We start from the raw sequence: 13111 nt of genomic DNA, 5'->3' as shown, positions 1-13111 counted from the left end.
CTTTTCTTTACCTCATACTGGTAGATGTCCAGGATCCTTTCCAATGACAGCTCCTCAAAGTACAATCTGTCACACTCATCAAAATCTGTGCTCACCGTCTCTGGGTTGCAATTCACTACGACGCTCTTGTTGCCAAGCTGACGCAGCGTGCGGATACTGGAGACAGCACACCAATCAAACTCCACACTGCTGCCTGCCAGGAGACAGAAAAGTGGGCAAGGAAAGGAGGGATGCAGAGAAGAAAACATAAACAGACGTTCCAGCACTCAAGCTTAAAAAAGGAAAAACAAAAAACCCACCAGCATTGCCTCCTGTCAGCTCAGAGCAAGAAATCTAATTGTCCTCCCACGGAAACTAATCATCCACAAACGTAAGCCTCCAAGCACAACAGGTAAGTTGGCTCAGCTGCTCAGGAGTGACAGGCCTCCGTAACACGTCTGTCATCCTGCACTCATAAACACTCGTGTCTGCTCTTGCTGCCCATCCAGTTACTACTGCCTGCCAACCAACATGCTTTGAGATAAACTTAAGAGACAGAAGCTTACAGGTGACCAAATTGAGTGCCCATTATTATAAGACAGCATTGTTTACTCCAGGAAACATGAAGCATTTGTACAGATGGGTTTAAAATACAGAAGACTGAAGTGGTATTTTACTTTCCGGAAGAGCAGAGTATGGCTAACCTAACAACAGAAAAATTACAGCTCTGTGGGTTTGACTTTCCTGTGCATTGACTCCAGATAAGGCAAATAGGTAGAACAACACTTTTAGAGCCACGCTGTGATGCTTTTACCTCAGTTTAAAGGCCACAGTGACTATGGCAGCACTGTGATGCAAGCACATCCTAACGTCCTGAACCCTGAGTAAGCACTGGGGCCACCTCTAAAGGAAAGAGGCACGGAGGAAGTCACTTGGTGCCTCAGTGAGCACCAGGACTTGATGCTCAGCGTTGGGCAACCTACAAGATTTGGGACTTGGGTAACACTGCAGGCTTCGGGTGATGCTGGAGTCCAGACCCGCGCTAACAGCTACTGTCCTATAATTTTTTATGCTCAAACATCTAAGTGGGGTACCATAAACAGAGAATTATGCAGATTAAAAACCATCATTAAATGGTCATGCTTACAGTCTACAAGAAAACCTTGGCCTCATCATGATGCATTCACAGTCATTACATGATAATTAACCACTGATATCATTATTTTTGTATATAATTGTGTGACAAGATACATTGGAAATTCAGGCTATACTTAATTGCTGCCTCCACCACCTAGTCACAAACAGATGGCTGTCACAGGTTACTCACTGACAGGCACACAATTTATTTCTCTACTTCTGTCAAACAGGAACCTCAAAACATGCCTAGGCCTCAGCTAAAACCCCACAGAAAAGAGAGGGAAATCAAATCTTAAACTGGATGTTTCCCAGAAGAATCACCAGATGTCCGTTCACTTTTTGTATTCCACTTCTGTTATTCAGATATTCTTACACAATACAAAACCTCAGCCTCGGGACACAGTGGTCACCTGGAGTCCCCATCTGGCTGCTTTAGATACAACCTGACCACTTGTAAGTATATTCAAGCCACTTCCAGTAACAGCCATGTCCAAACAGTGGGAAAAGGCAAGACAGCAAATGATTAGTAATACTAGTAATGGCTTTTGTAAGATAACCAGACACTGCTCCTCAGAAGATAATTAATACCTTAATACAGTCATGTTTTTGAACTCACTTTCAGGTTTCAATCACGTTAAATCTACGTGCACACCTTAAAATTCACAGAGCATTCCGTTGGTCCACACAGTTGGTGGGATAGCTTATTTATACTGCTTTCAGGGCCGACTTTCACACAAACAAAGCCCCCTGCCAGGATAGGAGATACGCTCCTAGCAGCAAGCGAAGAACAACCGCCACCTTGAATATCTGAGCAATACCCCCACAGAGCACAGGTCACACACTACACCTCAGGCCCTCAGCGAGCCTTTACATGTGCATGCAAGGTGCGTCAAAGCAAGCTCTGAAGTTCAAGAGTGTGCAGCTGCCAAATAGAACTGTGATGTGAATCGGTACATACTAGTTCACAATAACAAGAAAACTTCAAAACGAGACTCTTCTCTTTGGATATTTTTCTTTTTAAATACAGAATATAGCCTGACTTTTGAAATGACCTCACACTTCCCCCAAATAATTTAATTTCTTCTCAAAAGTGTCAACATATTCAAGATTTTCCTGTAATATATTTCAAAATATTTTCAAATAAAATTCAAAGGTGGGGTCTTTTTTTAATCTAAACCTCAGTTTTCACAAAGGAAATGAGAATCTTGTTTTTTAAAAAAGTAGCGTCACATGTTTAAATTCTATCCAAATCTAAATCTTTTAGCCCTTTCTGACCTGTTCATGTTTTGTAAATGTAAATCCACAGGGAACACCAAGTTGATCCTACTGTATTATGATTACAATTCTAAAAGCACAGAGGAAAAGAACACTCGTTACTTGCCTTCCAAGGATAACAAAAGAAAAAATTATCAACCAGTCTATTGCACCTAGAAAAAAAATCTTTTAGAGTTGCAAGTAACGGTTTCTTTTAGCAGCTTCTATTTAGTTGCAACCTCTTCCAGAGGTTGTCTTGATCTAATCAAAGCTACAGAACAGGTAAGACTAATATCAAACCTATACGGCTAATCTAAGCAATCAGGAGTTTTGGATGAACAGTGTAAAATGTATTCACATACATTCAATCAAATTATTAAACAACACTGCCATCCTTTTTATGTTCATTTTTGTAACCACATTACAAAGCATGTTGACTGGCAGAAGCATTCGCAAAAAATAAGCATAATCATGGAGTGTTCCTCCTGATTTCACTCATCCTAATATTCATACTGGAAACTGAGTTCAAAAAGACAAACAGCAACAGGAGTGTAGCACGTGACCTATCCATCCAAGCACAACAAATGGATGCAGTTTTAAATCTCAGCTTTCAAAACCCGTCACCACTACTTGTGAGATGCAGAGCAAAAATATTTCTGAATAACAAGCAATTTTTTTCCTTGGGAATAATTGCAAGCTATTTGGAAGGATCCATGAAAAGAAAAAGTGAAAGTCATCATATACAGAATTTAGCAGTCTGTCTACCCATTCCTCATAGACATGAGGAAACTCTTGCACTGCATAATCATCTGAGTCAGCTGAAAAAACAGCATACAGAGAATTGCTTATACAAAAGCAGCTGAAGATACCAAAATATTTTCATAGTCACCTATACCTACTGCAATAAAACGTATAAAGTACATTGTATATAACAACACAGTCATAAGCTGGCAGTAAACATATAAGATAGGTGTGGGAGCAACAAACTTCTATACAAGGTATCAGGTTCTCAAGACCTTAAAATATGCAAAAAGTAAGATTTTTAAAAATTCCCTAAAACTTTGTGGAAATCACAACTAAGTGAAAAGTGAAAAGTAATAAAGTTCTCCTGTTTTTTCCAGGGCGTGAAATGAAGTCTCCAAGGAAGTGTAAAAGGCAAATCTTGTGTTAGGAATTGATGTCCTGTGCACTGTGCTCTGGAGGGTTTTGTCACCATATGAGAAGGTGAACAAATGAACCACAAGAATATCCAAAGAAGGCTCAAGGGTGCAAGGAGAACAGGGGAGTTGTAAGAAAGATTTACCGATGTGATACGGTCCACAGCCCAACACCATCACTCCACAGTCATCAAATTTTACATCATGTTCCTGAGAAGGGAGGGAGAAAAGTCATTAGGATCTGCACTCCACAGCACCTAACTCCATGCTTTTCAGAATAAACAGTTTCTGGTGCTCAGCCCATATCCAACAGCCTCATCCTTCAGGGCTCAAGTCTGATTTCGTTTATTGCAGTGTAAATCAAGTGCAACTCTACTAGAATTAGCAGTGCTGCACCCAAACCAAAGGAGACACAGCATCTCTGATTTGGCTATTCAAGCAGCCTAAGGAGCTGCTAAGTTTCACGTGAAAATAAATGCTAGGATGAGATGAGTAAGGCATGAGTTCTGCATTCCCAGCACTTGACCTGTGCACAGAGGGTGCAAGTACAGGTGACATAGGACAGGATCATAACAGCACAGGGGCATTAGCACTAAGTGCATTGGATCAGTATTTCAGCAAGAAAAAGTTCCAGGCCTGCTGTAAGGGGATTACATGTAACACTATCCAAAATAATTGCTAGAGACTGAGACGTCTGCAAGATCTCCAGAAATAATGCAGCACAGGGGAAAGAGATCAAATCAGACAGCAATGAGACTGTTGTTTCCAAATGTGCCTACCTGCCCGTTGTACGTGATGTATAGGTAATTAGTTACTGCTGGGTATTCTGCTGCCAGCGTGTCAATCTGTACAGGGAAGAAGAGGAGGCATTGTGACTTGGCCAGTGCTAGATCTTTATTAGATGCAGGTGTTTGGGGGGTTTTCTTTTCCCTCTTTCCTTTTCTACCTATATTTCTGTCCTATTATTTCCCATCATGTCTTTCCTCAAAAGGAGGTGATGTGAACTGGCAACACAGCACGTGCCTGGCCTTCCCCCCAGGCCTTACAGTTCACTCAGTGGGACAGTGTACCATCCCTTTCTAAGTTACAGTTTTAGCCTACACCTCTTTGGTCAAACACCTTTACAGCCCAGGAACTTTCCCCATTCATCCCTTCTTGCAGAGGCCCTCATTCTTCAATTAGTTTGGCAGAATTAGTTACACAGATCTCCATTCCGCCAGGTCTCCTGTCTTCTTTAGCTGCGCTCTCTGGGATCTTCACACTATACTCTTGACCCCATCTTCCTCCCACACTGAATACAAACATGCACAGAATACCGCTTTGAGGTCATGCCAAGTAGCAGCCAATAGTGTAAGTACTACATATTTATGTTACAATATAACTCATGCTTTGATAATTAAATGGTATACAAAGCAAGAGTGATTTTCAACCACCCCCTATATGTAGTTTTCAACAATTTCTTATGTAACTAGTCACCAGAGAGCCAAGAAGAATAATTTGCCTACTAGGCCGTTCACAAACTATTTGTGTCAACTACTTATTGCATGTCATACATGGTAACTAGTCCTTCTAGGTCACCAGCAATTGCTGAAGTTCCCTGAATGAACAGCTGAAACATTTCCTACACATTCTGTGTATTCTACTGACCAGGGAACAATATTAAAGCAGTTCTGACATGAAGTTTTACATGCTATGCCATTTAAAAATCTGTCCTTTCTTCAAGTATTTTCGGGAATCCCCACTGGATGTCCAAATCCTTGTGAATAACGAAGAATGTCACCTTACGTCATTAGCACTATGTAAGCGTCTGCTGCTCATTACTGTTGCTAATACTGTGACTTACACTTCATGGCTCAAGAAGAAACATATGCTTTGAAGCCACAAATGCAGGCGTAAGTAGAATGACCTTATTAAGGGTACCTTGGCACACAAATCAATCTGGCACTGCAGTGCCATATGCAGCTGAAAGAACACAGTGCAAGACCAGGCACATTTCTGTGGGCCAGGTGAGGACATAGAAGGAAAACAGCAGCTGGGGAACAGACGGAGATTTGGCACCTGGAATTGGGCCTGAGGATACAGATGGGCTCTTTCAGAAACATTCAGTAGCTTGGGTTGGTTGTTTCCCCCTCCCCCCCCCCCCCCCTTTAAGGGCAAAAAAACCAGCTGGTGGCAGTTTAATACCAACATACCTTAAATGCAGCAGCAGAACACCTAGCAAAGCACTAGTGACACTGCCATGAATACTAGATGAGCTCATTATGCTCCTGCTATCACAATGAATAGCAAATGAACCCATAACAATAGCATACTTCAAATAAAGTATTAGCCCGTAAAAAGTTACTACCAAGAGAAAAGACATATTACACTTTTCATAGACACACCACAGTGGGCCAGCATTCTCTGCCTTTTCCTGAAGCCAGATAGCTGTGTTTCTCCCTCAGCCACACAGAATAGGAACAAGAATATTCTGAGTCTTGCTTTGGGGATATTCATGTCATTACATGGAAGCCTGCAGTGCAGAAGTAACAGCTACATGGGTGAAATTTGTTCTCCTCTAATGTCAGTGTCAGAACTCCCATGGAGTTATGTTAACAGAGCCAGACGTTCCACTTTGTTTACCTCAGCTGTTTCCAAAGACATGGAAGTCTCCTGCTCCTTGCACTCTCGGAAGCCCCCACCATGAGCAACGAGGTTTCTCACATACCTGTTTCACCCAGGGTACGATATTCTTCCTCAGTCTCAGCTGACGGCACTGGACTTCAGTCAGCTTCAGGCACTTCCCAATCTGTTTGTCGGAGAACCCAATCTGTTTGGCTCTCCTCAGTGTCTCTTCTGGAACTGTTTCACTAGGATTAAATACAAAAAACACATCTGCATGAAGCTTTAAGGAATACTCAGAAGGCACACCAGTGCTTGTGTCTTCCATACTGCACATGAAGGCAAGAAAAGGAAGAAGACTAAGCTAAGACATAGCTAAGCTATGCAGTCCTCACACACAAAAGATCTTTATTGTACTGGATGCCCCACACAAACACCTATAAGTCAAGTCTAAAGGCAGACTGCTTGATGCTAAGATGTGAAACACTTTCTTTCCTTACATTTTTGAGATAGGACTGAGTGACTCATGATAAGGTCCATCAATTCCCAGGCAGCATTCTCCACCACGCTAGTATAAGGTCACTGTAGCCACAACAACTGTATGGTTGTTTACCACTACAGCCTCCACAGAGGACCTGAAGTGACTCCTTTCTTGGGTTCAGTATTCCGACACCTCCATGTCCAAGCTTTAACTCAGTCTCTCCCTTACATACTTCCTCCCAGTCTAAATTTCAAAATGTATTCCTCACCAGACTGGGCTGGATCAATAATTATGTATGTACTCACATCTCCTGCCTCTCATTGCAGCTGCCCCACTCCACACAAAGGCATGAAATTCCTGAAGCTCTGGGACAAGACATTCAGAGGCATAACTGTCCCCTGACCCTGCTGAACTGGGGAAAAACTTGCCTCAAAACACCACAATTTGTCCCAGACAAGCCCTTCTTTCTGTTGACAAGGATACTCTGTCTACCTTCAAAAATGGCCAGTCTTTTGAAAAAGCATCTGACCTCAGAGGTACATAGCAGACATGACCTTTAGATGCTCATAGGCAAGGTAGTTTTTTTCCTTCTGACAGTCTCAAGTATAAAGTATACTTTTTTCCCTATAATTTGTGCTACTTCTTGCATTATGAAAATGAGGGGGCGGGGATAGACAGGGTAAAGCAAAGGCACCGTTTTTGATTTCATATTTGCAGTTAGGGTCTGTCAATGCTTCCCTGTGTTCTTGTTCTCCTGGTTTTGCTTTTCAGTACTCCTAGTTTTTGCTGTTTATTTCAAATGCATTTCTTTACCCAGCCATCTCTGAAGATCAGCAGTTTTCTTGCCCATTTTGCTTTTGATTTTTTAAATCTTCTCCATTCCTCCTTTATTCCCTCTACTTTCTTCTGTCCCACATTATCTTTGTTCCAGTTTCTTTTGACTCCACCTATAGCCCTTATAGTTTCTGCCTGTCTCTGTTTCTAAGCTACCTTTCCTAAGCTTAGCTTTTGCAAAAACATATAAAGGCCTATGTATTTTTATCAGCACTTCTGCTTTTCATCTTCATTGCCAAGAGCATCCTTGCCTGCCCAATAAATCAATATTTTATGAGCAAGCAAGCTCTGAATCAGGAAAAAGGAAATGATTAACAAACAAGCAATTTTCCTAAATCAGAGCTTTTGAATGATGTCCTTTGCTTGATGGTATTTTTAAATAAATAGCATTATGTTATTTGAGTGTGAGGAGAGGGGTAAGGCCACTTTATTGGAATGTGTCAGGAAGCTGAAGCATGAAAGAGAGTCATTGGGTTGGATTTTCCGCCCTGGCTTAGGCACAAAGCAGCTCTGCTGCCCTCTGTGAAGTCAGGCTAGCGTAAAACAGGTGAGAGTCACACAAGTGCCAAACCAGCTGTTCTGAGAGCAGAACTGGGGACCAGAAACTTTTGGGTTCAGATCCCTGGGTAGATGGGTTTTCCTCTATGTATTCCTCAATGCCCCGTCTCCTTCCTCTGCAATATGAGAACAGAGTGCTCCACCTGCCTACAATAGCATAGCAGCCAGCTAGCGAGGATTTGCAGAAGGGAAACACTGCAACTGCTGTCCGGTGCTCTGTGTCCCAGCCCGGCTCCCACAGCCAGCCTGCTCTGCCCTCAGGGACTCCAGGCAGGAGTCCACCCTTCATCTCCACAAACCTCCACCACATCACCCTTCTTACTCCAGCAGATCCTGCTCTTTGCTAGGGTCAGAAGGAGACAGTTCTGCCTAATCCAGCAGGTTGAGCCTCCCCGGTTTTGGATTTAGTTCTGGGTGCAGCAAGACTTCCCTATTTTGCAGCACTGCAGTATGTTAAACCCTGCGGTTCCCAAGCACCAACGCCTCCACCACAAAACTCCTCTGCTTCTCCTCAACCCTTTCTGCTTGCTGATAGCAACTCAGAAGCAGGACCTCTTGCATAAACCATGAATGCCAGAACTGAAGGCATGGATGGGTGTTTTACCGGAGGAAACAAAGCAAAATCTGCCAATTCCCTGGCAAAACAGATGCTAGCCATGCCAGCTATTAAGAAGAACACAGCCACATTAGATTTCTCTCCTAGATTTCAGCATTTCTTAAGTACAAGTGAGCAGACCTGATGACCCCAAGAAAATGAGCCTGTTTCAGCGCAGTTTACTCCCTTGCTCTCCCTCCCTTCTGCCTCAGAAACACACACAGCTAGCTGTCATTTGATTACTGACAGGGAAAGAAAATTGCCTTCATTTGCAGCTTGTTTCAGTAGAGTTTTTTGTATCTTATTATAACAGTATCATTCATTGTCATTTCCAACACCACGCCCCCCCCCAGCAGGGTGGGTAGAATAGAAGCAGTGATTATTTGGAGACATGATTCATTTGCCTTGGGCTAGCAGCTTAAATTAGGTTAGGACACTTACTAATCCATGCAAAAAGGTAACCAGTTTTGTACTGGACAACCAGTGTGCAAGAGAAAGCTGAGTACCTAAAGGGGAAATGAAACGGTGCAATTTTTCCTCTGCTACTCCCAACGCATGATAAAGAAAAGATAAGAGATGTAGTTTTCAATGTGGCTAATAAGAAAGATGTGGTGGGAACTTCTATTCAAGCAGCACTGAGATAGGAAGGGTTTTCTCATTTCTCTCTGCTGTGGAAGCAGCATAACATGGAGGAAATGCACTCAGCTCACCATGAAGCAGGAGAAGTTAGAACTGACAACCCAACCCTGGGGATCTAACCATTTTGCTATTTAATATTGTAACAGAAAATTGGCAACAGTCAAACACCCAGAAGTGCTGCTTTCAAAGCACTTGAAACCAGAAAATGTCGCGAGACAAGAAATTGCCAAAAGCCTCTGAGGCAGCTCCAGGGATTTGGAGGCACAACCAGAAGAAGGGGCAGGCAAAGTAAGACTTCAAATCCTCAGCACTGGTATGGAAATCAGGCTGCCGCTGCATGTACAGGACATAGATCTTCATACCTGAATAATTTCCATTTACTACTAAGTGTAATTTTTAGCATCCATGTCTCAACTTTCATGGAAATAATATAAAGAAAGAATCAAACAGCATGGTAGGGTGACGCTTATCTTACAGATAGCTAAACTGAGGCACGAAGAGGTTAAAGGGTGACGGCTTTTAAGATCCAGCATTCCCACCGCCTTTGCTCAAAGACAGCCCTTTAGACTTGCTGGAGACACTAAAGCTAGCAACGCAGAATCAGACTGATCCCTTTGAACACTTGAGTGCAAATAATCTTCCAAGAGCTCGCCAGAAATCCAGCACTAAAAAGAGAAGAAAAAAATTCTCAGTTCTGGCTATTCCCAACCACATGACCCAGTCCTACATCACTGCCTCCCGCTTTCCCCTGGAGCATTGCTTACTTTTCAAACACAGAGCAAAAAGTCTTCCAAAGATTAAACTCCCTCACTGGTTTATAATCAATTCAAAACCAAGGGAAGATGAAGTGGCCATGATTCCAGACTTCTATAATGCTCCTTTTCCTTAACCTTCACCTTTGCAAAATGGCAGAAGTTTTAGAGCTTCAAAGCCAGATGATTAGACTTTTGCACACTGTCATGATCATTAAGTGGCTGTTCACTTCCTTGGAAAACTAAAGTTCCCTGCACATTTTGCAGTTCATAAACAATACAAGCCTTTCCTAAACCTTGCTTGTGCCTCTGTTTCAGCTTCCAGTGTTGATTTGTTGTTGCTTTTTGTTTAAAATTCCACCCTGTCATCTTTGGAACTCCATCCACTCACTTCTTCAATAATAAATGATAAAAGGAAATGGAATAAATTCCCCTTAATGAGGAAATTTTAACCTGGCACAGAGGACCTGGGGAAATCTATTAACTGACTGGAGGAACGCTAGCAGCATTGCAATTATCAGGAGAGCCTGCTCACTTCAGCACGGCCCTCTCTTCCACTTGACTGGCTTTCATCTGATCCACCAGTTTAGGAGTAACGCTAAATAAACATGCCAGTAGAAAGTCCCAGCTCAATATGGGAAGAAGCACTCTTTTTCTTGTCTCCCAAATCAGGCTCTGCTTCATTTTAGGTATGTTGTCAAGTTTATGCCCATCCACATACAACTTAGGGACATGTTAATGGGTCTTGATCAAAAAGATCAGGAATATTTTGTGAACTGAGGGCCAAAGCTGTGGCTGGGAGCATTTGGGACAAGATACTGAGTCTTCATTTAACTTCTGCCCTGTAAGCCCACAGGCTCACCCCTGTAGGTCACCTCTGGTGTACCTCAGTAGCTATTCATGTGGCTTGGACATGCACATAGGAGCTGCAAAGATGAGCACATTCAGTCTCAGCCCATCAGTCTTGAACTCAGCTCCTCCTAAATCTGGAAGGGGTGGATTTAAGCCCAGACTACAGTTTCGCTATGGCAAGCAAAGTGGACCAAAAGCAAGAGGCACTGGGACCGATAAGCCTAATGCCCAGTTCTAAGAGAGCTCATCCCTTCTCAGTACTCATAGACCTGGAGGGTTTCAAAAGCTTACTTGATTTTAGGCTGGATTATGTACAAAGACATATTCTTCCTCTTTTCCTCATTGTCCTGCTCTACTCCAAGGCTTCCTTGATGCTCCTATTGTTTTACAAGATTTTGAACATGCTACAATTAAAATAATGAGATTGGGGTATAAATTCCCTCCCTGCTTCTCTTTTCAAGGAGACAGATTGTTACCATTTTTCCACTCCTGAGAAACTCATGTGATGACTGACAAAAAGCTGTCAAAGGAGTGTTTAGGGAAACAGAAGCTGTAAACCAACAAATCTCGTTCACTCAACAACCATCATTCCAGCACTCTGCATCTTCAACATTCAGGTCCCTGGGCTAATAAATCTCATTGTGGACATCTTGATTTAAGTAACATGAACCCCACGCTGTGCCCTAAGATCTAAATGACTCACACCTAGGATGAAGTGACACACTGAAGCAGCAGCTCACACCAAAACACAGACAAAAAATGAGTCATAGATGCTTCCTCAAAGCATATTTTCTTAGAAGACAGCTTTCCTGTCTTTGCTGGGATACCATGGCACAGACCCCCCTGCTTCTGGTAGCGCATACACCAGCTACAGAGATTCCTCGATGGTTTTTAAGGGGCAATGTCTGTGTATCCTCTGTATCTAGGAAAAAAATGCATATTGTTTTTACAATCGTACAGATGCTTTGAAAGAAAATGCATCCATGAGCTTATTACTGGTGGCTCTGTAAGACAAATAGCATCGTATGTCAGATCCACGCAAAGCACAAACAGCAGTGCTGAATAGCTGCTTATATCATATTCCTCTCATGCACTGAACTCCTAACTTGTTCCCGAGTCTCCCCTGCCCCACAGTTCACAAAGATGACAAAAGTAACCTCCCCAGTTAGTCAAAAGTGAGTACTACAAATATGTCGGTGACAGCTTCTCAAACAGTATAAATCAATGCAGCCTCATTTAGTGTCACTAGACCTGCTCTGCTTTATACCCACACAAGATCTGACTTATGCTCTCTGACCTGTCTGAAAAGCACGCAAGTCAGCGGAAACACTGCTTTTGAGAAGAGCGGGTGTGCAAGAGCAACTGTGAAAGAGCACAGGTTATTGATGGTCTGTCTGATCTTTCCTCCCTGCATTGTTTCCCAGGTCACCTGCTGGAACTGGGTTTTAATTCCAGCACCTGTATTTCTGGGCTACTCCACCACAACCATGTTTCAAAATCCAGTCATGCTTCCAGCAAGCAGCTTTCAAAGCACACCATTCACAGACCCAAGGACATGAGCTTCAAAAAGGAATTTCCAATAAACAATTTCTTCCATGGGCCACTAAGCACAGCACCTGGCAACAAATGCTGGGCTGAGGTGGGTCTGCGCCTTCCCACTTTTTTCTGCTTTCCCCTCTATTAACCTATATCTCTTTAGGAACGACAAGAATGATACTTAGGACTGCTCTTACCCCTTTCAAGCAAACCACATGCCAGGAGGTGTTTTCACTCAATGTCCACAGAGCAAGGACACGTTCTCCTCCAAAACAAAGCTCCAAAGTATATAGCTATCAAAATGTGATTGATGCCATCATTGCCCGCTGCTAGTAGGCTGGCTAGTTGGGTATCCACCAAAAGGAAAATCTGCTATTTTCATTAAGGTTAATTTTAAAAGTTGAGGTTTAAGAAAGCAGAGTTCAGGTCACTGCTCTGCGAGACTGTTTTTGAGACTTCAGGCAAGTTTACCATCTCTACACTTTGCTCCTCAACTGCAAAATTGGGGTTTATCATTCTCCTCTTTTCTCACTTGAATTCGACTTTACAGCCTTTTATCAATATTGAAGTGTTCCTTTTTGGGCAATATACTCACACTTCTGTCTGTTGCAAGATGGCCAATCTTCCCTGGGTCTTACTCAGATTTTCCCCAGCAGTGAACTTGACCCCATTACCTCTCCTTTTCCCCCATCCTAATGAGCTCCCAAGTAATGGCAAATACAATCACTTGCAGGTC

The 13111-nt window shown here is 42.7% G+C and overlaps 1 protein-coding gene across 1 annotated transcript in view; it reads right to left on the bottom strand.

The window, feature by feature from the left end:
* Window positions 1-13111, bottom strand: part of CPS1 (carbamoyl-phosphate synthase 1) — a 90612-nt gene that overhangs the window by 35175 nt on the left and 42326 nt on the right. Inside the window, exons 21-24 of the mRNA XM_037398850.1 lie at window positions 6235-6376; window positions 4307-4372; window positions 3674-3737; window positions 12-193 (exon numbers count right to left, since the gene is read on the bottom strand). Of these exons, the coding sequence (XP_037254747.1) occupies window positions 12-193; window positions 3674-3737; window positions 4307-4372; window positions 6235-6376 (454 nt within the window). The remainder of the gene's footprint in view (window positions 1-11; window positions 194-3673; window positions 3738-4306; window positions 4373-6234; window positions 6377-13111) is intronic.

Source organism: Falco rusticolus, chromosome 8, assembly GCF_015220075.1.
Source record: "Falco rusticolus isolate bFalRus1 chromosome 8, bFalRus1.pri, whole genome shotgun sequence".
In the NCBI taxonomy this organism is placed as follows: Eukaryota; Metazoa; Chordata; class Aves; order Falconiformes; family Falconidae; genus Falco; species Falco rusticolus.
Note: the sequence above shows the minus strand (reverse complement) of the source record. Positions and strands in the feature narration are given on the sequence as shown.